Source organism: Nematolebias whitei, chromosome 22, assembly GCF_014905685.2.
Source record: "Nematolebias whitei isolate Nwh7 chromosome 22, NemWhi1, whole genome shotgun sequence".
Taxonomy (NCBI): domain Eukaryota; kingdom Metazoa; phylum Chordata; class Actinopteri; order Cyprinodontiformes; family Rivulidae; genus Nematolebias; species Nematolebias whitei.
In genome coordinates this window covers 24,651,477-24,678,961 of record NC_056519.1, presented here as the reverse complement: position 1 = coordinate 24,678,961, position 27,485 = coordinate 24,651,477, and the positions used below count along the sequence as shown (strand labels likewise).

Sequence of the window (27,485 nt, the reverse complement as noted above, 5' to 3'; positions counted from 1 at the left end):
TAATTTTGGTTAATTTCTGCTTGTTGTGCTCCTTTCAAACTTTTTCTGCTAGTTTTTGTTATTTCAGCTTCTTTAGCTGTTTTATGCTATTTTAGCTTTTTCAGCTAATTCCACATTTTTTAGCTAATTTCAGCTCTTTCCACTTCCTTCTGATAGCTTAGGCTTTTTTCTGCCTTTTTAGCTACGCTTTAGCTATTTTTTGCTAATTTCAGCTTTTTCAGCTGATTTCTTAATTTTTGTGCTCATTTCTGCTTATTGAAACCTAATTCAGCAAAAATGTGTTCTTTCTGCTTTCTCCTGCTATTTTAGGCTTGTTAGGCTGCATAGGCTCTCCATTTTCAGCAAAAATCCAGCATATGCTTTTATTTAATTTCAGCTGTTTTTCAGCAATAAGCATTAACATTGCATTTTTGCAAGAAATGCAATTTCTCTAGTTTTAGTAAAAAATAGTCAATAATCATCACATTTGGGCCATTTTTCCACTGAACTGTCAAAATGTTATTAGTCCATCATAAATTAAGGGTTGAACTGTGTGCCATCTCTCCCAGAGAAATGCTGGAGAAGTTCACCTTTAACTCGTTATAGTTTAGGCTGAACGAAAACAAGTGCACTTGTGTTGTAAGATTTTTAAAGCACTGCTTTAAAGCATTTTGCACAGCTTTAAATTGTGCAAAACCCCACTTTATTCAACTTAAAAGCAATTAAAATGAAATTATGACTGTGTTTTGATCTTCTTAAGCTTTTAAAAATGTCCTTTCGTCAACTCCTACACTCTCGCATACATCCACATCCACAGTAGTGAGAATTTATAGAATAAAAAACCAATGTCTTCTGTTTGCTTCTTGTTTTTATCTGCTTTCCACCCGCCGCCTCTTTGTTTTGCACTCAAAGTGGAAAATGGAGTAAAAGAGTACTTCTCCCATTTTTGTCACACTGTATAATTGATTACACGTGAAAAAGTAAAGAGAAATTTAAATTAGAATTATCTAGTGAGGATTTTTTTTTAATGAGAAAGTCAAAAAAGAAAATAACTCTTTGGGAGATTTCCACGTATTAATGATTATGGTTCAAAATAAGTTTTCCACTATCTGGGCAGCAGCACTGTCTAAAAACTGAAGGCAAAGGAAATTTTTATTCAACCTTTATTTATACAGGTTAATCCCATTGAGCCTCGGGGACTCGTTTACAAGAGAGACCTGAATTTAACAAAGAGTTATGACAACAGTGGACAACAAAGACAACAATAGACAATCATAAAGGATGCATACAATTTGAGATTTTTTTTTTAAACAAGTGAAACTAAAATGGTATTCAAAAGGAAAAGTCATAAAAAAAAACAGCTAGGTTAAAGACATTAATAGCTAAAAGATTTTTGAATATTAATTGGCATAAGACATATGTTAAAGTCCAACAGGGAAGGACGACCAAGGATGAATATAAAAAGTCCTGAAATGATGACAGAATGTTTATTCAGCTGGGCCCCTCTGAAAAGTCCATGGAAATTCGTCAGTAGGAGGGGAGGGAGAGGGTTGAGCATCAGGTTTACAAAACTTCCAGGCAGGTTGAGATAAGATGTCCTGTCAAGGCCAGTCAGGGAGCCGGATTCAGATAAACACGATTGTTTTGAGGACAGGCAGAACTTTGACATCTACGTTGAGTCTGTGTAGGTCCACTCAGTTCCAAAACATCCAAATAACATGGCCACACCAATGGACCGTGCCTGAGAATAATCCACGAGATATGATCCATTCTGCCAAAAGCATTTGAGTGCTCAAGACACAAACCAAGCCATCATAAGGCAAGTAGCCCGACCAGGTCCAGATTTGCTACCGACAACTTCTTTGATTGTTGCTAGACCAGGAACCAACCAAATCCAAAAAGCAGGAACCAGTTATCATAAATCCAATTAGAAATGCGTCCTTAAAATCCACAGATGACAGCAGAGATAGACACATCATCAAGCCTTTCAAGTCGATGAGATATCCAGGTGTGTGCCAACAGGGCAAATCGGCTCGCCCAAAGCCTGCCTTCTCCATGAAGAAATGTTATCATAGTGTTGAGGGACCAACTGATCAATTCCAAGCCCATAGTTATGATTCAGAAGACTTGTAGAAGAGAGGCTCTAAAGCAGTTTCACAGACAGGACAGAGCAAAGCAAAGTGGAGAGGGAGAGGAGGAGACGTCCGCCCTTGAGAAGAGCAAGTGTTGAAATGAACGTTTGAGTGCACCTTTTTGGTTGAGAAATGAAACGAAATAGGAGGAGGACATAAAAAGTTTGCGCCAAGTGCAGCATATTGTGTGGAGCAGGTAGGATGTGCAAAAAGATTAAGCACTCAGAAAGAATGTTCAAATGGTCCAATTTGAGCATACTTTCTTACTCATACAGACCAACAATGGGTATGTATGCAATGATTCTATTTGCAAAGAATCACCAGGTCTACAGTAGTGGAATAGTGTTAGTCAGGAAGTGGCTGGAGCTTCTAATGTCAAAATATTATGTTGGTCAAAATCGTAAGTAAAGATCAGCAGTCACATAGGATGCCTTACTGAAACTGAAACTGAAAGAGTTTGATAGAGATAACATTGTGGATTTGCTTGAAGTCATGTGGTTTTATTTTTTAATTGCTCTGCATGCTGTATGTGCAGATGTCAGTGGCTCAGTGTGGGAACCAATGGTTCTATGAGAGAACCCACACATTTTGAGGGCTTCAGTCATCTAGGGCGGACCACACCAAGCAAGGGTTATCATATTGTACAGCAAGCATTGCAGGACCCTGTAACATCTTTGCCTGGCTTCCAGAAACAAGTATTTGACTTTTTGCAAAGTTACTTTAACCAGCGTTGTGTTTCAACATTTGGCATCAAATGTTCTACGTGTTCCTCGTCTCATATAGGCTTACCACTGGAAAAGAGATGGCTGTGTATAGAGTGGTGCTGCAAGTGGAAGGAACATATTGATGTTGATTTGTGTCATATCAAGTTCAGCAATTAGTTTTGGTTGTATAACCACTGATGACCACCATGTGAGTGTATGGTGGTATTGATGGGATAAGGCCAATCCTGCCAGTGTTGTGTAGCAACACACTAGCGTTATCTGCAGAGTTACCTATGGTGTTACCTACAGTCACTTATTAATATTCACAACTAAATCATAGTTTGAGTTCTAGGAGCCTCATCAGCATGTACCTCTTTGGTCCCTTCTTCTAGTTGTTTGTTGCAGATGACTGGAACAATCTGCAACAGACCTTAAAGCTTGACTCACTTATTACACTCCCCTCTTTGAAAAGTTCAATACATATGTTAGTACAAGATCACAAAACTTGCTTATAGTTTTACAATGAACACTGTTCATATTTTTCACAGTGCTATTTTTCCTTTTAGTGTGTTTTAAACAAGTTCATTTATGCCATTTGTGTCATGTCTTAGGCCTTTGTAATTGCTGTTTTGTATGTACTTGTGTTGCTGCTGCTTGACCAGGTCATCATTGTAAACAACTTGTTCTCAATTGGCCTGCCTGGTAAAATAACAGTTATTATTATTATTATTATTATTATTATTATTATTAACCCTGGCATCATGGTGTGGGAATCATAGAGTCTGACTTCAGGTCACCTCTGGGATTGGTTTATGGTGCATTGCTTTCAGTGACACCTTGTGGACATGTGTCTTAAGCCCCCAGTATACTCCTGCGTTCAGTACACGCGTACGAGACCAGCCCACCAGGAAATCTCCAGACCCTCCCGCAGCCACGCTGGACCTTTTAATTTGCTCGTGACAAATTCCTTCATTTCTCACCATTTCAGTCATGGCATCAACGGAGGAGGAAATCTATTGCCTCTTGGCAAAAAAAAAAAACAAAAGAAAAGGCCAGATAAGAAATGAAGAAGGGGAATTTAATACATTAGTGTCGCATACAAAACAGTCCGTCGCTGGGCAGTTTATTGTGTGACACAGCGTACATGTATGCGGTCATAAAAACAGCTTTGCACAGACATGCCCTGGGGGGTACGCTCGTACCTCCACGTACGTACGTGCGTACCTCCGCGTATGGACGTACGCGGGAGTATACTGGGAGGCTTTACTCCTCCAGCAACAGCGCCCTGGTACAGTCTTTCCCGAAGTCAACAGTGTCCACACAAGGTAGACATAGATCATTTCAAGATCCTCTGCATCCAGATCTCTCAATCTTTTCCCAACCAAGTGTGTTGGATCAACCATTTGCTATTAATTGTTTCCAAACAGGAAGACAGTTTCAACAAAGATTAACAGCCACAAAGAAAACTACTCTTTGCAAACATTTAGAGGAAAATAATTAGATCTCACTATCCTCTAAAAAATGTCAATATTATAAGGATTTGCTGGATTAGGCTACTCACAACACATTTGTAGTCGTTTAAAATGTGCACCTTTCAGGTCATGGTCTCTTTAGATGTCTGGCTGCCACAACCTTCATTCCTAAAGGCCCTACAAAGCTCTTCAGATCTCACCATAATGACTCCCACACTTCAGGAGCAAAGAAGGATTTATGGCTCAACTAGGTACCTTCAGTTTTATCCCTGGTTTTGAAGTGTCAGAAAGGCATGACATCCTATGGGATGCAACACCACCGACCTGTGTTTTAAGCTTAATATATTCTGGGCAGGCTATGCTCAGTGCATTCCTGACTGACCAATCAATTTTCTGGAACAACGGAGGGGGAGGTGCAACTAACTGTGAAGTGAGTGGGTCCTTTTAGTTTAGTGTTAAAAGATTTCGGCATGTTTTAAAAAAAGTACACTGCTTCGTAATAAATTTGTCTGGGTATGTTTATCCACGAATGCAGGGCTGTCATGCAATTATATGGACAAAAAACAAACTTTATTCTAGTCAAATAATTTTAATTAAAGATTTTAAAAAATGACCCTGGTTTTTAAATGTATATAATGTCGGCTTACACTTAAAAGATGACATAACCCATTAGCATTAATTGACCCTCTTATCAGTTGTATATCCTTTGTTTTTCTTCATAAACATTTTTTCACAGTCAATTGAATCTGCTTTAAAATCCCTAAATATGTAAGTTTACACCTACTAACATTCTACCTAAAATTACAAGTAAAAAAACGTAGAGTACAGTAGGTTGAGAGATTTGAATCTTGGCGGTGAGCTTTCAATTGGTCCCATTTTAACATTACTACTTTATCTTTGTATGAAAAAATCAAACTTTACTAAGTAAATTAAATACGTTTCTCACCTTTAAAGTTGAGTGAATTGTCATGTGAAATCTGCACAAGGTATTATGTTGTTTTAAGACATAACAGATGTGTAATTTGTAACATACTGGTTAGCCAGTTTGGTAACACTTTACAATAAGGTACACAAACTTTGATCAACTTCAAAGGAACGCCTCAAGAACGAATCAGGAACAAATCAGGAGCTAATGAGTAGTTAACCAGTACTTACTGGGAAACATACAGCCAAGATTATTAGGGGACTACTAGTTAGTTGCATTGTAAATGAAGAGGAACTAATGAAGAACTAATGGGTAGTTACCAAGGAAACCAAAGAGGAACGAATCAGGAGCTAATGTATAGTTAACCAGTACTTACTGGGGAACATACAGCCAAGATTTATTAGGGGGCTACTGGTTAGTTACTTTGTAAATGAAGATGAACTAATCAAGAACTAATGGGTAGTTACCAAGGAAACCAAAGAAGAAAGAATTAGGAGCTAATTGGTAGTTAACCAGTACTTACTGGGGAATGCACACCCAAGCCTTACTAGCAGACTACTGGTTTGTTACCACAGAAACAGAGGAGAAATGATCCATTTAGGTTCTGAATAAACTCTGCACTTCCATTAGTTCTTGATTCGTTCCTCTTTGGTTTCTTTGGTAACTACCCATTAGTTCTTGATTAGTTCCTCTTCATTTACAAGGTAACAAACCAATAGTCCCCTAATAAGGCTTGACTGTGTGTTCCCCAGTAAGTACTGGTTAACTATCCATTAGCTCCTGATTCATTCCTGAGGCGTTCCCTAGTAATCACATTTTGTTTACCTTATTGTAAAGTGTTACCACACTTCTAATACATTAAAAAATGTATCCAGACAAATTCTTTAAATAGGCCTTATCTGGCCAGCAAACCTTCATTTTGACATGTCCTCTAAAGGCAGTAGTTCCCAAAGATGTTGTCAGAACCCAAATTTGAAGCATCAAATTTAGGGTTTTGAGATAAATACAAATTATTTCCATTCATTCAAGGAATTGTAGGCTTTTAATTTCCATTTTAAAGTCTCCCAAAAGTGCAGGATTTCCTTGGCAGAGACCACACACACATCAACAATTTCTAGAAAATATTGAACAAACAGTCTTGGGACATAAAATATAATTTAATTGTAACTTCTTTCAATTCAGAACATATTAAGACACAAAAGTCAAACAACTTACACCCCAGACATAAAAGCCATGTGGAACATTCAGTGAATCTATTTGACCTATTTTAATAAGATGAACAGACTTGTTCAGAGCACCTCTGAGGCCCTGCAGATTGTAATTACATTCCAAATTCATTCAGTGGCTTCAAGTATTAAAAAAAATTAAAGGACAAGAAAGGTTGAGTGATGAAGAACAGAACAAGCAAAGACTAAGGATGAATTATAATTTTGAAGCACCTGAGACTAAGGTTAGAAGTGATTAAATGAGCTAAAACAAGACCCACAAGTGTGTGTGAGGGTCTGAGGTGTCCGGACGTGGAGCATATGGAGAGAGGATTAACATCTCTCTGCAGTCAGGGGATGAGTGTGAAATTGCAAATGTGCGTTAGTGTAATTTTCTCTTCTGACGACCTGCTAGCCTCTTCTGGAGGATAGTTTTCACCAGATACCAGGTAGATTTCTGCAGAGCTTGTGCACTTCACTGGATCTTGTCCACCTGAGGCGCTCTATCCCTCGGAATTTATTTATTTTAAACTTTTTTAAGTAAACACGTTGAATATTGAAAGAAATCTACACCACAAAATCAAGCAAGGCCAGAGTATTACACTAAAATCATTTTTGGACGAACGGACGTACGGACAGACAGACTTCATAAAATAATCATTGTCAAAATTAATAGGTTTTCTATAAAAAATCTGTCTGATTTTTTTCAGAGCAATAGCAAAATAATAATATATAATATAAAGTAAGTAATTGCTTAAACATTCACCCCCTTTAAAGTGATTGTCCTAATTTAACTTAGAAAGAATATCACTGGAAAGAACAAGTCCAGGCATGGATACAAAAGGATTTCCAAGGTTCTAAACATCTAGAGTAGTTTTAAAAATGTATAATATAAAAATAAAAAAAAAGCTGCACATCATCTGTTAAACTCATCATCAAGAAATGGAGGAAATATGAAACACGTGATATGCTGATGACACACAATTATATTTGTCCATTAAACCCAATGAATCCAATCAGCTACTTAGGCTACAAGCATGTCTTAAAGACATAAAAACCTGGATGATCATTAATTTTCTCCTGTTTAACACAGACAAAACTGAGGTTTTAGTTTTTGGACCTGAGCACCTTAGGAATGAATTTTTCAGTCTTTCTCCCTCCTTAGATGGCATTAATCTGTCCTCCAGCTCTAATGTTAAAAATCTTGGTGTTATTTTTGATCAGGACATGTCTTTTATCCCCCACATTAAAAACATTACTAGAACTGCCTTCTTCCACCTGCATAATATCACTAAAATTAGAAACATCTTATCTAAAAATGATGCAGAAAAACTGGTCCATGCATTTGTCACATCTAGACTGGACTATTGCAATGGTTTATTAGCTGGATGTCCAAATACGTCTATAAAACGTCTTCAGTTGATCCAAAATGCTGCTGCCAGAGTCTTAACTGGAGTTAGTAGGAGAGATCATATCTCTCCAGTTTTAGCTTCTCTCCATTGGCTCCCTGTCAAGTCCAGAATAGAATTCAAAATCTTACTTCTAACCTACAAAGCTCTCAACAACCTAGCTCCATCTTATATTACAGATCTTATTGTTCCATATTTTCCTAACAGAGCACTTCGCTCTCAGACTGCAGGTTTACTTGTGGTTCCTAGAATTTACAAAAATAGGGAGGCAGATCTTTCAGTTATCAGGCTCCTCTCTTGTGGAACCAACTTCCAATCTCTGTCCGTGAGGCTGACACATTATCCAGTTTTAAAACTGGGCTTAAGACTTTCCTTTTTGCTAAATCCTATAGTTAGGGTCGGCTTGGGTTTCCTGAGCTGTCCGTTAGTTATGCTGCTATAGGCTTAGACTGCTGGAGGACAAACTGACCACACTTTTCACTCTGCTACTGTCTTTACTTACTCTGCTCAACCTGTTTTGTATTTGTAATTATTTTTTCTATCCTTAACATGCGTTCTTTGTCTTTTGGATACACCTGGACTTATACCTGGACCTACCATTCTGTGTTCGTCTGTCTCTCCTTCCTGTCCTCTCAACCAGCCGGTCAAAGCAGATGGCCGCTTGTCCTGAGTCTGGTTCTGCTGGAGGTTTCTTCCTTTTAAAAGGGAGTTTTCCTTTCCACTGTTGCCACTGTGCTTGCTCAGGATGGGAGACTGCAATGAAGTCAAGATTCATCTCGTCTGCTGGATTCCTTAGATAGAGAACTTTACTAATTGGCTTTTATGTGAATGTTTCTGTAAAGTGCCCTGAGACAACTTTGTTGTGATTTGGCGCTATATAAATAAACTGAATTGAATTGAATGTACATCTACTGTACCAATGCCGGTCTATTGTCAAAGATTTAATAGCTTTACAAGGAGGAAAATAGTGAGAGAGGCCCCTACGTCACTTTGCCATTGATAAGTGTAACTCCACTTGGCTCTCGTCTTATTGGTTCATTTCAGGTGGAGGTGATTTGCCACTGTGACTTGTTTCCCTGCTTTGTGGGTGGGATCGTCAAAGCAGTGGTCGATATCATAACTGGTCATTGTGTATGAGCCACTCCACCCATTGTGGTCCTTAATCGCTCTGTAATCAAACTTCAATTTCCTTAGCTTCCTTAGCTAGCGGGGGGGGGGGGGGGGGGGGGGGGGGTGGGGGGGTTCCGGTCTGTGGGTCCTCCCTCAGTAAATTGGTAATAAACAACCTGTATAAATAAAGGTTGAATTGAAATTACTATTTATTACTATTTTAGAGAGCAACAACAATTAACAAGCCTGTGTGCCACACAGGCTTGTTAATTGTTGTTGCTCTTGAATGCAGGTCCTATTCTGTCAAGCGTCCAACCCCCCTACCGTCCCCCATCCACACACACACACACACACACACACACACACACACTGTCCGACACGAAATCTGCTGAATTCAGTCCAGTGGGTTGTTCTGCTCCAGTCTCAATTGCCACTACTTCTGTTGTCCAGCTAAGGAACAATCCATCCATCCATATATTTTAGATAATAAATTGGACTGTCTTTTCAACATTTTGATCACTATTTTGACTAATTTCGAAACGTGAACGTGATTTAATGTGAATAATACACATCAAACATTTCACTCGTTTTTTTTTTTGTTTGTTTGTTTGTTTTACTGTAAGCTTATTTATTTTGTCTGAAATGTTCTACTGCGGTAATGTATGCAGGAGTTCCGACACAGCAGTGTGCACGCGTCCTGCAGAGCTGTCTGTAGACGCTGTGCGTAAAACAACCAGGGTGCACAGGTGAAGGTGGATGAAGGCGCTCCCCGCGGGACATGCAGTCTGCGTCTCTGCTGGGCAGGAGCGTGGCGCGGCCGGAACATCCACTTCACAGCCTGGGCAACATCTCCTTTCGTTGTATTTTTAATAAATAATAAAAAATAATCCTCGATGACTTTGGACGTTTAGGGGCGGAGTTGGCAGATCCAATGAAAGAGTTACCAGATCCGAGCGGTTAAAATGAGAGAGTTCCCTGATCCTGTTCCGGCAGGATCCAGCTCAAATTAACCACTGACCCATCGACACTGACTGCATGGTAATTAACCCTCTGTGCTTATTATTCTCTTCTTAGGTCAGACAAAGTGACTCCTCATAATATTATACCATTTGTGCTAATCAACCCCCTTTCCTGGGAAGAGACAGACTTGTCTTCGACAGGACTCTATATTTACAGCATTGCGTCAGGAACCAAACTTGCATTGGTGAAGGAAATGGTGTTTATCCAAAACAAGGTTTGCCTGTATCATGTAAACAAAAACCATTGTTTCCCACCGAGATTTTGAGAGGAGGGTTATATAATTAAAATTAATGTATGCGGCTTTTGTTTACACCCACTGTTGGTAGCTGTATTTGATTGGTTAAAATCAAGAGGCATGATCACTTCCTAGTGTCAGGTAACATCGACAGGAGAGCTCAGCTGGAGAAGGTGTCTCATGTTGAAGAAGTTTGAAGCTGGCAGAAGTGTGACGTGAGCTGCAGAGTTGACTCCGAGCCAGCCCAAAAGAACAACTAGGTTCTCCTGCTTCACTTCCACCTCAGATGGGGCCCAGTCAGCTGAGAAATGGAGAAAAGTCCTTGTAACTTCCTCAAACATCCTGGAATGAGACAACCGCCTGCTGGAAGAGACGTAGTCCCTGTCCGGTGGCAATGTGAACCTCTGGTTCATCATATCCATAGTAGTAATACAGGACGTCTCCCGGTAGGACAAACATCTTCCTTCTGATGAAAGGACGACTCCATGCCAGCTTAGTTCTTTTTAGACATGTTTAATTTAGTTCACAAATCTGAGATGAAGTTTACCTAATTTCTAAACTTTAGTTCCTAAATTTTAGATAACTTCTCAAAGTCTTTAGGCTATTTACATAATTCACTTTCTGAAATAATACCATTGGTTATTCATTCATATTTCAAATTCAAATTCAAAAATACTTTATTAATCTCAGAGGGAAATTATTTGTTGTTGTAACTCGTTATCCTCATTTCATTAAGATATGTTATAGATGCTGATGGCTGTAGACAGGAAGGATCTCTTGTAAAGGTCCATCCCACAGTGGATCCTAAGAAACTGGCTGCGGATGCTGTCCGATCCGTCCATCCAGACTCAGCTGGCCTCTCGGTTCCCGAGAGGGAGCTTATTTCACATTTGCCATAATTTCACACTGTTGATTATTGCTCACAAACTGAAAATAAACGTCACAGAATTGTGATTTTCACTGACTCGATATTTGTGTCTTTGTTTGAGTGAGGGGAATCACAGCATTGTTAAAGAACTCACATTATGCTTTTGATTGAGGTCAGTCAACATTTATTAAATAACTTTGAACAGTTAGCATAAGCACCTGTTACTAGGTGTCCACATCTTTAACTAAGCATTACCCCTACACGGTAAATGCGTTTATTTCTTGTGGCACTGTCCATCAACACACTTAGAGAGGAAGTGGAGGTTCAGAAGTAGCTTGCAGTTTAGCTGGGTGGGTCATCCTGTGATGTAGCTCAGCGGACCGATCAATGGCTGCTGTCTGCTTACGTTAAAATAGGCCCCTCAGTGCAGTCCACTAAGAACCTCAAACATGGTGGTCCCATAAACCAGGCTGAGTGGTGGTGGGTACCGGCAGTGTGAAGGCCCTTAACTGGTGTGATGTAGTACAGAAATGATGAGAGTTGAGACAGTGGCAAAGTGCCATAAAGCACCTGTGACCACTCTGAAGGAGTTAAAAGCTTCAGCAGGTGAGATGGGATACACTGCGCATACAACTCTTTCCAGGGTTCCTCACCAGTTTAAGCTTAATGGAAAGTAACAAAGAGAAAGCCACTGTAGAACAAGTCTAAAGAAGATTTAATTCTAGCCATTTTTTTAAATTTATTAAGACTTTGTGAAGTTAAAAACTATATTAATGGTAAAACAATCGCTTTTTTTGACTGAATTAGTTTACTTTTTCTCTGACATTCATCATCTGCTCTTATTCTGGTAACTAAGAATGAAATAAGGCACCTAGCAAGATGGTGATACCAATTATTACCTACTTAGCATAAACTGTGCTCTCATTGATAATTCCAATGTATTTTTATTTTAGTTTTTACTGTAAAACCAGCACCAAAATTGTATACCATTGCAACCTAAGTCCATAACATGGTTGCAGACATTCATTGGTGTAACCAGATGCATTTAATTGTGATAAGTGTCCAAGTATTAATCTGACATGTCCCAGTAAATTTTTGGAACACATTTCAGAGACTTGCATGCATAGTCACCGAGCAAAGGACAATTTCAACATAGAAACACCTAGCAGTCTGTGATGAAACTTAAAAAAATACACTCTTCTTTTTCCTTTAGGGCTTTTGGGATGGATACCCAACATGGTCCCACAAGAGAATGGATACAATATAGTGACAAACAGGGTATTTAAAGGATACTTAAGGCAGTACATACAGGGTACTTTTCAAGGTACTTACAGGGATAGTTACTGGGTAATCATAATGTACTTACATGGGTACTTACAAGGTAGGTACATGGTACTTTAACAAGCACGTACAAGGTTTGTACAGGGTTACACACAGTGTACCTATGGGATAATAACAGGTACTCATGGGGTACATGTAGGACATTTAGTACATATGGCAATACTCTTTTGAAGGTACCTACAAGGTACATACTTTTTTTTTTTAGGGGGGGGGGGGGGGGTACTTAAAAAGTACCTAGAGGAATTAGGCTCTTTTTTGAAGTGACAATGCACAATGTTGTGCCCCAGTATGGCTTTCATGTTTAGCAACCCCTCTACAGACACTGTTTAACTCTCATCTACAGATTAAATTCACTGTAGATTAACAGTGAGAGGACTATTGGAGCAGAAATAAATGTTAGAAAAAGAACTCAAAACTCAAATGTTTTGGACTAACCCAACAATGTTCAGTCAAGTTATCTGGACAGTGACTTTATTGTGTCAAGAGACGTTTCACCCTCCATCCAAAGGGCTTCATCAGTCTGAGAAGTCACAAACAAACTGTTTTCCCAACTAAGCAGTACTCTCCTACAGTGGACCAACCAGTTTCATTTTAACTTTTATTTAATTCGAGTCTATTTTTATTTTATATGATGATATTTTTATTGTTTATTGTCATTATTGTTTATTGTTTTTGTTGTCTACACTTCATGTCTGTCTGAAACAGGTCTATCTTGTAAATGAGTCCTCATGGCTCAAAGGGACTCTACTGTATAAATAAAGGTTGAGTTAATTATTTGCTTAATGTTAAAAATGGTAAATCAAATCTCTTACAACCATAAATATTTGGTTGTTTTTGGTTTTTCTGTGTAGGTAAAAATTTTAATATAACTGGATTTAAGTTTACAAGGACATTTTTTTGTAAATGACAGCTAAGATCCTTTTGGAAAAACTGTATTTCTGTGTGGACAAGGCCTTAGCTCTGTGGTGAAAACCAGGTATGCTCCAAATAATAAAGGCCACAATGAGCAGCTAAGTCAAAAAATAAAAAGATCGTTTGCAACCAAATGCACACCTCGACGTCTTCATTGTTCGAGTGTGCAACATTAAACATTGTCACATTTCCACCAAACTGATTCCAACTTTTTGCAACAAATTCATGATGCATTCTTCTGAAAAATGGAAAAAAAAATACATATATACTCTTATGGAAAGTGGTACTGGTGTCAGTTACCAAAGTGACAGCAGGTGAGCACTGTTCCCACTTCCAACTGACTGCAGGTCTGTCACTCACCACAGGAGTGCACACTGCGAAGTGGGTCACCATCAACACATTCTGTCTCTAACACATGCTCCACCAGCCCACCCAGGAAATATATGACAAAGAGGTAAGCAGACAATGTCATAGTGTGCAGCTGACTACAAAAGCCACTACTGCTGCTGAGCAAAGTCAAGGTTGAGTGAGACTACACGTGTGATTCTTCACCACTGTCTTATTCTGAAAAACTGCTGTAAGAGCTACCTGAAGGTTGGTGAGCGCAGTCAGCCAGGTGAGAGTACTTCTGCTAGTCTGTGCTCAGGTGATGAGGTAAGAGAGTTACTCTAATCCAGATTATCAGGAGAGAAATAATTGTTTCCTGTATTGTAAGGCCTGATTTACCAGCTTGACTGAACACACGCTGGGTTAAAAGTGACAATGTGCTATTGCTAAAATATGGCTTTCATAAAGTAAGCTAGCAGGACTTAATTTTGCTTGAATTTTTATTTCATACGTTCCACAATGGCATGTTACAAATGCCAAGAATGGACATGTTTAATAATGTAATTAACAGTGTTACCTCAAAATAAAAATAAAAATCTCACTAACTTGAGATGACACAGTTATTTTCAAGAAAACATTTAAATAAAGTTGATATAACTTAAAAAAAAAAAATACATTTTCTTGTGACATGTGCAGTGTTGTAATGTAAGGAAGTAGAAATACTTTGTTACTGTACTTAAGTAGAATTTTGACGTATCTTTACTTTACTTTGTTATTTACATTTCTAGCGACTTTCACTTTTACTCCACCACATTTCCTCAGTAAAATGTGTACCTTTACTCTGATACATTTCCCATAACCATCTTGTTCCTACAATATAAAATTAGAAGAAATCTGATTGGGCAATGCCTGTTTGTTCCCCCAGTCTGTGCCTTCACGCGGCCCCTTCTCTTTCCCTCACTGACACTGCCCAGCCCCTCCCCCGCAGCTTATGTGAAAACTACGCGCTGCAGCTGTAAATTAATTAAATTAAATTAAATTAAATGTAAGAGCCACTGTAAATTCCTGAAAGGTGTGAAAATGGCGGTAGCTGCTAAAAAGGAGAGGTTTGGTGTTCTCCAGGACATTAAACTGCTTTAGAGCAGCAAGGTGAAGTTGTCAGGCTACTGGTCTTCCCATTAAAGAACACGGAGACAGATGTCCAGTTTAGTGTGATTTATTTGCTGTGTTTCTTCTGGTATTTACACACAGCAGTAAACCAGTAAAGTGCAAACAAGATTGAACAGCAAGGCTACATCCATGTTGGGAGAGAAAAAAAGAACCTCCAACTGAGCTCTACACTTTACACAGAGCGGTGCGTTCACTGGCGTCAGAACAGCCACGCTGCATTCAAGACCATGGGAACTATTAAATTCAGAAAGAAACAAGCCATAACCAAACAGAACCTAACTCAGCAATCAAGCCAACTACACAACAATGTGGGCTTTCTAACAGCTTTGTTAATAAAGGTTAATAAAGGTTGAATTAATATACTTCATTGGAATCAGACTTTTTAAAGGGTAGTCTTTCATTGTTCAGTTCAAACTTTCCATATTTTTGTCATTGGATATTGCACCCGATAAATGTTCTTTTGGAAATATGCCCCGGCGTACCTGGATTTTTGCGCATGGACTTTGTTGTTTTCAACCAGTTTGACATGACTGTCAACAAGGAAGAGGGCCGGCAATGGATGAGAGGGCGCACCAAAGAGACCATCTTATCACAAGCAGAACTGGTTTGTTCCACTTTACAGTAAGCTGTTGGAGGAAGAATCAGTTTTGTTGTGTGTTTCCTTGACTGATGAAGCCTTCTGGATCTAAGGCGAAACGTTTCAGCACAAAAAAAAAAGAAAGTGTCCAGATGACCTGATAGAAAAATGTTGGATTGTATACCTGGATTATTGAGCATGGACTTTGTTGTTTACTTTTGATACTTAAGTACAATAAATGTCAGCTACTTTAAGACTTTTACTCAAGTGTAGGGGTAATGGTTGAGGTCTGAGCACCTTTAACAGGTGTTTACAGTAACTGTTCAAAGTTATGTAATAAATGTTGACCGACCTCAATCAAAAGAATGATGAGTCCTTTAACAATATTTTAATTCCTCCCATTCTGTCTGTCATAAGCTAAAAATTATATTTATATTTATTGACATTTATCTAACTCAAAGACAAAGAATCTGGTCATTTAAGTAAACAATTCTGTAAAGTTTATTTTCAGCTTGTGACTCATGACAAGATGTACTTAGTAAATATGAAATATGAACGAATAACCAAGTATTTCAGAAGGTGACTGAAATAAATAGTCTGAAGACTTTGAGAAGAGGTATATTCAATTTAGACTAAAGTTTTAGCTCTAACGTTAAAATGTAGGTAAACTTTATCTCAGATTCGTGAATGAATTATAAGCATCTAAAAGAAACTAAGCTGGCACTTGGTTGTTTTCTCATCAGAAGGAAGACGTTTGTCCTACCAGGGAGGTGTCCATCTCTCGTTACCACAACGTCAATGCCACGTCAGCATCTTTATTTTGTATCATTAAAGTATTTTATTTCATTTTACTCCTCGTGCAATGTCTACAGAGCCATAGCGCCACATTAAACCGCGGTAAAGTTAGTTTTACTTTGGACATTTGAGCTCCGTGGCTTCAGCGGGGCGCTGCTCTTTGCTCAACCCGAAACAGGCGACTCGACCCCGGCCAGCCGCATCCAATCTGCTCCGCTCAATCTGCCCGTCCTGAGGAGGAGCAGACTGAGCGAGGCTGATCGAAATCAAAAATATAGTAAAGGTGTGTCTCAGTCTAACTTTACATTAATAAATGGACTTTAACGGTCAAATCAGCTGCATTTCAAAAGTTGATACACAGAAAAAGGTGCGTGCATGAGAGGACTCGCTATGCATGTCTTCAAAATTTAACGCCAACCTAAAACCAATTATTTGTTTGCTCAACATTATAGTAAAGGCGTGTCTCAGTTGAACTTTTACTTAATAAATGCACTTCAATGGTCAAATCAGCTGCATTTTGCCGGGGCAGTGCAGCAAAATGAAACTAATTTGACGGTTGCTCCAAGCGACCAAAACGAAGGTGGCAAGCTGATTGTGTCATTAATAGCCACTTTACCTATTACATGACACAACGGCATGCCATACTACTCCACTGCCATCTAGCGGCTGAAAATGGTAGTGTTCAATAGTTTCAGTCAGAATGAATGAAAACGGTCATATCTCAGCCAAAAGTTGGCTTATAAATATCGGGAAAAATAATCCATAAATACGTCGCTTCGGCATATAAGTCACAGGGCATGTAAATTATGCAAAAAAAACAACTTATACAGCAAAAATACGGTACCAAGATCCTTAACTAACTTGTTTCTCTGAACCTGGTAATTCCTGCAATGCAAAATAATGTTCTATTGTCTCATTTTCCCCACAGTCACATTTCCCTATCTTATGTTTCCCTATTAAAAATAATGTGCTGTTCAGTCCAGTGTGCCCAGTTCTGAGTCGTGAAATAATCGTTTCTTATCTCCTGTTCCTTTCTGTTCTTCTCCTTTCTCCAATTTTCCTTTGGATTTTATAAAAGCATCGCCCTTTCCTTTTGTCCTCCCATAACTTTTGCCAACGCTCTTTCATTTTTTATTTTATTATACTCTTAATTTCTGTTATACTAAACCTAACATTAATATCAACCAGTACCTGATTGGTGCTCTCCTTAGCCACCCTGTCTGCCAAGTCATTCCCCATAACCCTGTGATGTGCTGGAACCCATATAAAATTTACTGTAAGCCCCTTCATGTTGATCCTATAAAGTGTTTGTTGTATTTCAGTTCATGTATCTTGTCTACTATCTGACTGTTTATGTTGCAAACTGGCCAATGATGAACTAGAATCTGAGCAAATGATTTATTTTAATGGTCTTACCTCTTCTACCCACTGATCTAACAATGTCTTAGTTGAAACTGAACCTTGAAGTTTCTGCTGTGATTCCTCCTCCTCCTTCTCCTTCCTGCTCTCAAACAGCAGCGTCACTCTGTTCACAGAGTTTCTTTGTTCCCTCCCCATCAGATCTACAGTTCAATGATCAGGGGAGGTGCTGACACTCCTCATTCTCTGCACAAACACATGACGTGTCGATCTGAGCTCAGACTGGTTTCAGACTGGTTTCAGTTATCAGGAAGTGAAACTTCCACAGACGCTGAGAGGTGAAATGGCGCAGAAAGGAGTTCAGCTGGACAGAGAGAGTTTCTCTTGTTCCATATGTCTGGATCTACTGAAGGATCCGGTGGCTACTCCCTGTGGACACAGCTACTGCATGAAGTGTATTGAAGAGTTCTGGGATGGAGAGGATCAGAAGAAGATCCACAGCTGCCCTCAGTGCAGGAAGACCTTCACGCCGAGGCCTGCTTTGCAGAAAAACATCATGCTAGCAGCTTTAGTTGAGCAGCTGAAGAAGAGTGGACTCCAAGCTGCTCCTGCTGATCACAGCTGTGCTGGACCTGAAGATGTGGCCTGTGATGTCTGCACTGGAAGAAAACTAAAAGCCATCAAGTCCTGTTTGACGTGTTTGGTCTCTTACTGTGAGGAACACGTCCAGCCTCATTATGCTGTTGCTCAGTTAAAGAAACATCAGCTGGTGGAGCCCTCCAAGAAGCTCCATGAGAACATCTGCTCTCGCCACGATGAGGTGATGAAGATGTTCTGTCGCACTGATCAGCAGAGCATCTGTCATGTCTGCACGGTGGATGAACATAAAGGCCACGACATCGTCTCAGCTGCGGCTGAAAGGAGAGAGAAGCAGAAGGAGCTCCAGGTGAGGAGAGAGGACATCCAGCAGAGAATCCAGAGCAGAGAGAAAGATGTGAAGCAGCTTCAGCAGCAGCTGGAGGCCATCAACGTCTCTGCTGATAAAACAGCGGAGGACAGTGAGAAGATCTTCAGTGAGCTCATCCGGCTCGTCCAGAAAAGAAGCTCTGAAGTGAAGCAGCAGATCAGATCCCAGCAGGAAACTGAGGCCAGTCGAGTCCGAGAGCTTCAGGAGAAGCTGGAGCAGGAGATCACTGAGCTGAAGAGGAAAGATGCTGAGCTGAAGCAGCTCTCACACACAGAGGACCACAACCAGTTTGTCCACAACTACCAGTCAGTGTCAGCACTGGGTGAGTCTCCACACTCATCCAGCATCGATGTTGCTCCTCTGAGATCCTTTGAAGATGTGACAGCAGCTGTGTCACAGCTCAGAGACAAACTGCAGGACACCCTGAGAGACACGTGGACAAACATCTCACTGAGAGGGGCTGAAGGTTTACTGTCAGAACCAGAACCAGAACCAGAGAGCAGAGCTGACTTCTTCAGATATTCATGTGAGATCACTCTGGATCCAAACACAGCTCACAAACACCTGTTATTATCTGAGGGGAACAGAAAAGTAACACACTTCCTTCAAGATCAGTTTTATCCTCATCATCCAGGGAGGTTCACTTCATGTCCTCAGATTCTGAGTAAAGAGAGTCTGACTGGACGTTGTTACTGGGAGGTGAAGTTGGGAGAAACGGGAGGTAGAGTAGCAGTCGCATACAAGGATGTGGATAAAAAAAGGAGTGTATTTGGATTTAATGATAAATCCTGGTCTTTAGTTTGTTACCTAAACAGTAATCAGTTTCTTCACAACAACATCAGCACTCCCATCTCAGATCGTGTTTTGTCCAGAGTTGGAGTGTACCTGGATCACAGAGCAGGTGTTCTGTCTTTCTACAGCGTCTCTGAGACCATGACTCTCCTCCACAAAGTCCAGACCTCCTTTACTCGACCACTACATGCTGGAATATTTCTCTATAAGTATGGAGCCACAGCTGAGATCTGTAAACTGAAATAATTGTCTGTTCTTGTTTGTTGCTGGAAGTTTCTTGTTGTGTTGTCTCCACTGCTCAGAGATCAACGTGTCCAACAGTTTTTGTGGACATTATTGTCCCATGATCTGTTTTAGGTGCAGCTCTGGTTTATTCAGGTCGTTGATGCACGAGCAAAATAAAAACTACTTTGAACAGACCTGAAAAATTACAAGAACCAAGAACTTTGACCACATTTTGCCAGTAGGGTTTATTTTAGTCCTAAAACAGGTGAGACGATGTATTTTTCTGTAAAATGTAATATTTTAGATGAAACTGTCTCGTTGGTTCAGACTTTTTAACTCGGAGAAAGATTCTTAAGATACAAGAACTGATGTTTGGTGACGCTGCAATTCCACAACTTTCTCTTTTTACACGTTTCACTTCGAAACATTTTCCTTCTGCTGACAGATGAGAGCTGCTATTATTTAGTCACAGATGTAGATTAAAATGTAACGAATCAGAAAACATGAGATGAACTGATTCAAACAACAGAGGCACATTTTATGATCTACTTCATAATAAACCATTTCTAAATGTTAAATTTCAAAGTAAAAGAGTGGTGTTGTTAATATTACACTTGTATGATTGTGGTAATGACATGATGCTTCAGATCAAATAAAAACATTTTTCTCCAACATCCACTTTGACATTTTTATTTTGATCATTTGGACAAATGCCAGATTTTGATCAAATAATGTGATTTACTTTTTGACTCCCTGTTAGAAGTTGATAAATAATTAGAACAAAATGTTGCATTTTTGTGCGTAAAGAAACGTCAGAGTGGTCGATAATGAATAAATCTTTTTTAGTTTTGGATGTGACTCCAGTCTGATGACTGACTTCACCCCTCTTTTCTTGTTTTGTTATAAAGTCGTCAGAGTCTCAGTAGATCCGTTTTTCCTGCAGGATGAAAAAGAAAACCTGAAAACTGATGAACGACACAAGAGGGAGCCTTTCTCCTCATAGAGATGAAGTGGAGCTTCAAACATCTCAGCTCACATGATTTGGATCTTTATCTGTTGTTAATGATCAGAAAAGTTGTCTCTGAATCACGACTGGAAAACAGGAGAAGAAAAGTTGTTACCGGCTGCCAAATACCAGGTGAGTTGCTGAACTAGAGAAACAGCTGCGGGGACTGAAAATACGTTAACAATGGCAATGTCCAGGGAAGAGCAGTATGAGACGGAGAAGTCAGACACTTCTGATGCATTGGTGTGTGTTTACATTCACATTCAGACTGCTGGATCCTCAATATTTCATCTCAACACTGGTCTTTCTAGTTTTTCTTGTTTCTTTCTTGTTAGCAGCAGACTCTATCTAATATGTCCACGTAAATGTCTTCTCAGACGCTCTACGCCTGTCCAACTCGAAATATTTGTGTAACACTTTATAATAAGGCATTCAAAATTCGATTAACTACTAGGGAACACCTCAGGAACAAATCAGGAGCTAGAACTTAGAATAAGCTAGTACTTACTGGAGAACACACAGCCAAGCCTTATTAGGGGACTACTGGTTAGTTACCTTGTAAATGAAGAGAAACTAATCAAGAACTAATGGGTAGTTACCAAGGAACCCAAAGAGGAATGAATCGCTAATGGATAGTTAACCAGTACTTACTGGGGAACACAAAACCAAGCCTTATTAGGGGACTACTGGTTTGTTACCACAGAAACAGAGGAGGAATTCTCCATTTGGGTTCTCAATAAACCCTGCACCAGTGAGGTCACAGCTCGTAATTGTCAAAAAACTGTTTCCTAGTGATTACTGGTTTTATTGGATTCTTACCACTGATTATCAAGTTCATAATCTTGTTCTGCTGTTATCTTAACTATGTCTGACTATCACTTACTGAGTACCAAATCATTGCCTGGCTGTTATTTTGTTCACTAATGTAGTGAAGCATCATACCAAGTACTTACTGAGGAACCAATACCTGACCATGACCTACTGTTAGCTCCTGATTCGTTCCTTGTTGGTTTCCTTGTTAACTACCCATTCTTGATCAGCTCCTCTTCATTTACAAGGTAACTAACCAGTAGTCTCCTAATAAGGCTTGGCTGTGTGTTTTCCAGTAAGTACTGGTTAACTATCCATTAGCTCCTGGTTTGTTCCTGAGGTGTTTCCTGGTAGGTAATCAAATTTTGCGTACCTTATTGTAAAGTGTTACCAATATTTGTAGACTACAGCTCATTTAATGTAGGTCCATTACGTGATTCAAGCTTCAACGTGATTTTGTCAGATTCAGCAGAGTTCTTTGTTTACATTGAGTGCGGGCCCACGTTTCAGACTTCCATCAATGTACCTGATGCATCAATGTAGCTGCATCATTGTATAGAGTTTAGGATCACTTTTTCTATGTTTGGTTGCATACCTTTCATTTTCACTAATTAAGTTCATTACAGTGAAGGAGTGTAGGGGAATATATGTATAGGATATTGGACTTCCGGTCCAGTCAAACTCCTCCCCTTTAACAGGTGTTATTCTGGACCGGCCTCACCTCAAACATATATAAACCATGAGTTCTTGTAGTGAACTTAATTCCTGTCCCTCAAAGAAAACACGAATAATCTGTAATTTAAATACAGTTCTGTAACGTTTATTTTCAGTTTGAATTATGACATGCAAATTATGGCAAATATTGAATATGAATGCACAACCAATAATATTATTTTCGAAAGTAAATGGCATAAATCTGGGCAGCACGGTGGCGCAACTGGTAGAGCTGCTGCCTCTCAGCGAGCAGGTCCTTGGTTCAAACCCCGGTCCAGGGGCCTTTCTGGGTGGAGTTTGCATGTTCTCTCCGTGCATGCGTGGGTTTTCTCCGGGTGCTCCGGTTTCCTCCCACAGACCAAAAACATGCATGTTAGGCTGATTGGTAACTCTGAATTGTCCCTAGGTGTGAATGAGAGAGTGAATGGTTGTTTGTCTCGTTTGTCTCTATGTGTCCCTGTGATGGACTTGCGACCCGTCCAGGGTGTACCCTGCCCCTCGCACAGTGATTGCTGGACATGGGCACCAGCAACTCCCCTGACCCAAAATGGAATAAGCGGGTAAAGATAATGGATGGATGGCATAAATCTGAGGACTTTGAGAAGGGGTTTTGATTCAATTTGGACTAAGGGCTAGCTCTTAGCGTTAAAATTTAGGTAAGTTTATCTCAGATTCATGAATTAAATTATCTAAACAAACTTAGTTGGCACTGTTCAGTGGTCCTCTCATCAGAAGGAAGATGTTCATCTCATTACCACAGCGGATGCATGAAGGAAGCCGGTGGCCCGCTGTCCTAAGAAGGATGTCGTTTCTCAGGGCTGCGGTTTGTTCAGCTCGTACCTTTAGCTCCTGTGTGTTTGAGGTTTTTCACGAGGTCCACCATCTCTCAGCTGGGCACGTCTTCCATCATATGGCTGTTGTTTCTCGGAGAGTCTCATCAACTCTCCACAACCACTCATTCCATCTGCTCAGCTCATCTGATGATCCAAAGCCAACTTTCCTCATCGGCTGCCGTCTCACAACTCCCTCGGTGTTCAGTATACCTGGCACCAGGAAGACGGGCCCCTTAACTTTTAACCAATCAGAGGGCTTCTTACAGAAGGAGTATCCCATTGTATAATTAATGTAATTAAAATCTCCCTTCTCAAAGTTCTTCAGAGAAGATAATACAATGACCCTTTGTTAAGGATGTGTGACACTATGAGTAGACATAGTGTCTCTGAGCATTTGTCTTAAGGTTCTTGGAAGGATGGACGCTACAGGAATGTATGTATACTTTATTAAAGAGGAGTGGTCAAAAACTCAAATAATAAATCGACCAATCCCTGATCAAAACCATGAGTTTGTTACCATGCTATAATCCCCTTCATGAACAGAACACACAGAAAGTCATATTGTATGTAACCTTTATTGACAATTGTGAATTATAACAACATTGTTGAAATGTGAATGTATATAACCAGTAACATTATCAGAGAAGATGAATGATGTAAAAATAGCTTTAGCTTTGAGGAGAGATGTTATCTAAATTTGGAATTAATGCTTAAAATTAGGTAAACTTATCTGAGGTTCGTGGACTAAATTAAAATGTCTAAACTAATCTGGCACTTGGAGTCGTTCTTCATCACAAGGAGGAGATTTCATCTCATTAGGACCCACAGAGCTCATTACCAAGTAGATATGATGCAAAGGCGATGTGGTTCGCGCTGTCACAGGAAGGGACACGGCTTTCCAGGACCACGTCTCATGTGGCAAGGCAGTGCCTTGTTGTTGCATCATTCCGTGGTGTTTGAGAAAGTTTCATATGAACTTCTCCACATATCAGCAGGCCAACTCCGTCCAAGATGGAGCTCAGAAGAAGCCTCTCCAAGGTTCTTAAGACTCAACTCCCACTCGACTCTCACTCCACTCTAACCCCTCCTCTGAGTTGCCAGCTTTTAACCCATAGATCATCTCCAAGTGTCATGACAGTACACTCAAAATTCAAAACTGTCCAAAAACAATGCAACAACCTTTTTTATTCATAGGTTATATATTTATTCAACTTGCTCACAATGTGGTATGTATACATCAAAAAAAAAAAAGGGCTTCCAGTTTATTTATTTATTTAAATTCCATCTTCAGCACATGCCTGTATGTTGGACAAAATTTACACAGGTCAACAAAAGTTCTCTAAATATTATAGTGTGCCATGGACTTTAAGGCATGGTCCAAAATCAATTGTCAATATTTAATAGGATACAGTAGGTGGTTAAACGTTTGTTCCTATTTGTTGAAACGTTTCGACTTTCATCCAAAGGACTTCATCAGTCCGAGGAGCCACAACAAACTCAGTCCCATAAGTAGCACGCTCTGGGCCAACCAGTTTGATGGTGATAAAATGGTTTGTGTAGTCTGCCGTCTCCCAGTCGACTCCTCTGAGACAGCAATGGCTAAAGTGATTAAAAACATCAAAGTTCATGCTCAATAATCCAGGTAAAAATTTGGATTGTACTGGATTAATGAGCATGAACATTGATGTTTATAACCACTTTGGCCATGGCTGCCTCAGAGGAGTCGACGGGGAGAGGGCGGACTACACAAACCATTTTATCACCGTCAAACTAGTTGGCCCACGATGTGAGTGTGCTGCCTGTGGGAATGAGTTTGTTGTGGCTCCTCGGACTGAAGTCCTTTGGATGAAGGACGACGTGTTTCAACGCAAAGAAACCATCCTGGATTACTGATCATGAACTTTGATGTTTTCTCCTTTTGTTTGTTTTGACCTGAGCTCCAAACTCTATTTGCATATGGTTTTTGTGACTACTTTTTACATTGTCTGGAACTCTATGAGCTATGTATCCCTTTAGTTATTTTTGATGCCAAGACCGTTCAAACACGTGAGGCAAAAGTGACATTTTAAAGAAGCTACGTTCTCGCATAGAACATTTTTTAGATGTGACCAAAAGATTTTGGGAAACCTGGTGTTGCTGAATGTCATGCAATGTATGCTGAAGTATCAGCCTCACATCTCAATATGCCAGGAAAAGTAAACAGGGTATTAGGGGTGTAGATGTATTACAAGCTTCATAGCAGCCCTGTCCTCTCAGGTTAAAATGGTCATTTGTACTAAGTCTGATGTGTGTTTATATATCATCTGTCTCAAAGATGTCAATTATTTCTGGAATAAAGAGAGTTTAGCTGAAGTACTTTACTAAATTCTAGTTATTTGATTATTGTCACTCACATCAGGCAACTCAACTTTCCAAGCCTCACTGATAAGGTTCTACGGTACAGATACAACCACTCTATCTTCCGAGCAATATTTAATCTTCTGGAGTCTATGCTTTCATTCCAAGTTTGAACATTGTCAGAATAAAGAATTAAACCGATCAAAACAAACTATATTTATGCATCACTATGTTTAAAACTAAAAAATGTAGGTGGCACATGTCCAAAAGTGAATGGGGAAAAAAAGGTTTTCTGAAGTGTACAAGGTCAGACAAATCATCACCTGCACAAGAACCACAAAGCTGTGCACGTCTTCTGCATGATGTATGGCAAAAATGCCATCAGAAACTGCTTTCTAAATAAGCAGGTGGAAAAAACTCAGACTGCGTAGAAAATTGCACACTGGTCAAAGTTTCCATTACATTCCAAGCGAATCTTGTACACCTCAGATATTTGTTTCGTGATTTCACTTACTGAATTTAGACCTAAATAGCACGACAGTACATAGACCAAAAGAAAAAAAGAAATTAAGCATATCTATTCAAACTTTTCCAGTAAAAAAAGGATGTGATGTGAAAAAAACCTCCCCAAAAGATAAAATATGTTAACTTCTTGAAGCACCACAAAGTAAAAACAGCTTAGATCAGAGTTCTTTTTTTTAGTGTCAAAAGCTCTAGCAATTGTTTTTGGTCCCTGTGATAATCAAGCTGAATGTAATTTTAGTGGTAAGCACTGTTTCTCATATTTTCACTAACGTTAACCTGGTCTCAACAGGCCTTTCTGGATTTGTGTTGTGTTTTGACCTATGGTCAAAGGTGCAGGACTGCACTGTCCAGGAAAATGGGGAGTGTGGTAAAGAGGTGAAGGAGAGAGTCCAGGCAGGATGGAGAAAATTTCAGGAGTGATTTGTGACAAAAGGATGGCAGCAAAGGTCAAAGGAAAAGTTTATAAAACAGTGGTGAGACCAGCTATGTTGTATGGTCTGGAGACAGAGACATGGACGAAAAGACAGGAGACAGAACTGGAAGTGGCAGAAATGAAGATGTTGAGGTTCTCCTTAGGAGTGACAAAGTTGCAGTGGAAAGAGTGACATGGAGAATGATGACTGTGGTCAACCTTTAACAGGGAAAAGGTAAAAGAAGAAGGTCATTAATGAATGTGCATATCTAAACACTACTTTTTTGCAACAATAGCCTATACATTCCCAAAATACATACACATAAAGAGCTGTCAGCTTTTTGTCAAACAATTTGGCAGAAGGCAGAAAAAACTATGATTTTCAGAAAACAAAAACATCTAAAAATCTCCAAGAACCCAACTGTATACGAGTTACTTGGCTTCTTGGCATGTGACATTAGAGTAAACTAATAAAAAAACAACATTCTAGTCTCTTTTTACACTCTTCACACTAACAACCTGTTATTGGATAGGGTTCACGCATGCTCAGGAGCACACCCAACCCCCATTTTTTATCTTTTCGAAAATACAGTAGTCCACTTGTTCGGCTTATTGCTTTAAAATGAACAGTAAGTGAACAGTAATTGTAACTTTGAATACTTGTTTTCTATCCATACTGACTGACTTCACAAACACACTATCAGCCATGGAAAGCCTGTATGTATTTTCCTGCATCCAGAGATGAGAAATATCTTTCTATCCCCAGGACATCATGTTTATCTAAAAGTTTTTCATTCAAGGCCGAGGTCTGGTCTCTGTGATCAGTTGGCTATGTTGTGGAATAAATGCTTATTATGTGGTTGTATATGGACCTTGCTTGTTGTGACCTTGAGGGTTTTTCTCTTGGCACAATGTGGCTTTACAAAACGAGAGAAGTGACCTCAGGAACCATCCTAAGAAGCAAAAATATGTTACCCAACCACAGCGTTTTTCCTCATTTTATGGTTTTGCACTGGCATTTTGTTGGCACAATATTCTGATAAACGTACACGTATGGCTCTGTTGTCCAACATTTCTACTTAAAAAAAAAATCTAAAACGCTACTTGTGCATGACACCATTTTATGTTTGGTTTTTGCTTTTACTGGACTGGGTAACAAACCATCATCTGTTCTGAGCCGTGGATTGTCTGATTCTGGAGCTTACATGCGTCCGAAGAAACTTTTTTGTACTAAATGTTTATTTGTGCAACATGTAAGTGTGTTTTAGCTTTTTACACCAAAAACAAAACTATTTTACTCTGATGAGATGAGAGGCCGACAGCA

The 27,485-nt window shown here is 39.5% G+C and overlaps 1 protein-coding gene across 1 annotated transcript; it reads left to right on the top strand.

Moving 5' to 3' along the window:
- Positions 1-17,868: 17,868 nt before the first annotated feature.
- On the top strand, positions 17,869-19,644 carry LOC119428070 (tripartite motif-containing protein 16-like). Its single transcript, XM_037695714.1, has one exon. The coding sequence runs from the start codon at positions 17,884-17,886 to the stop codon at positions 19,543-19,545; it is 1,662 nt and encodes a 553-aa protein (XP_037551642.1). The 5' UTR covers positions 17,869-17,883; the 3' UTR covers positions 19,546-19,644.
- Positions 19,645-27,485: the final 7,841 nt, after the last annotated feature.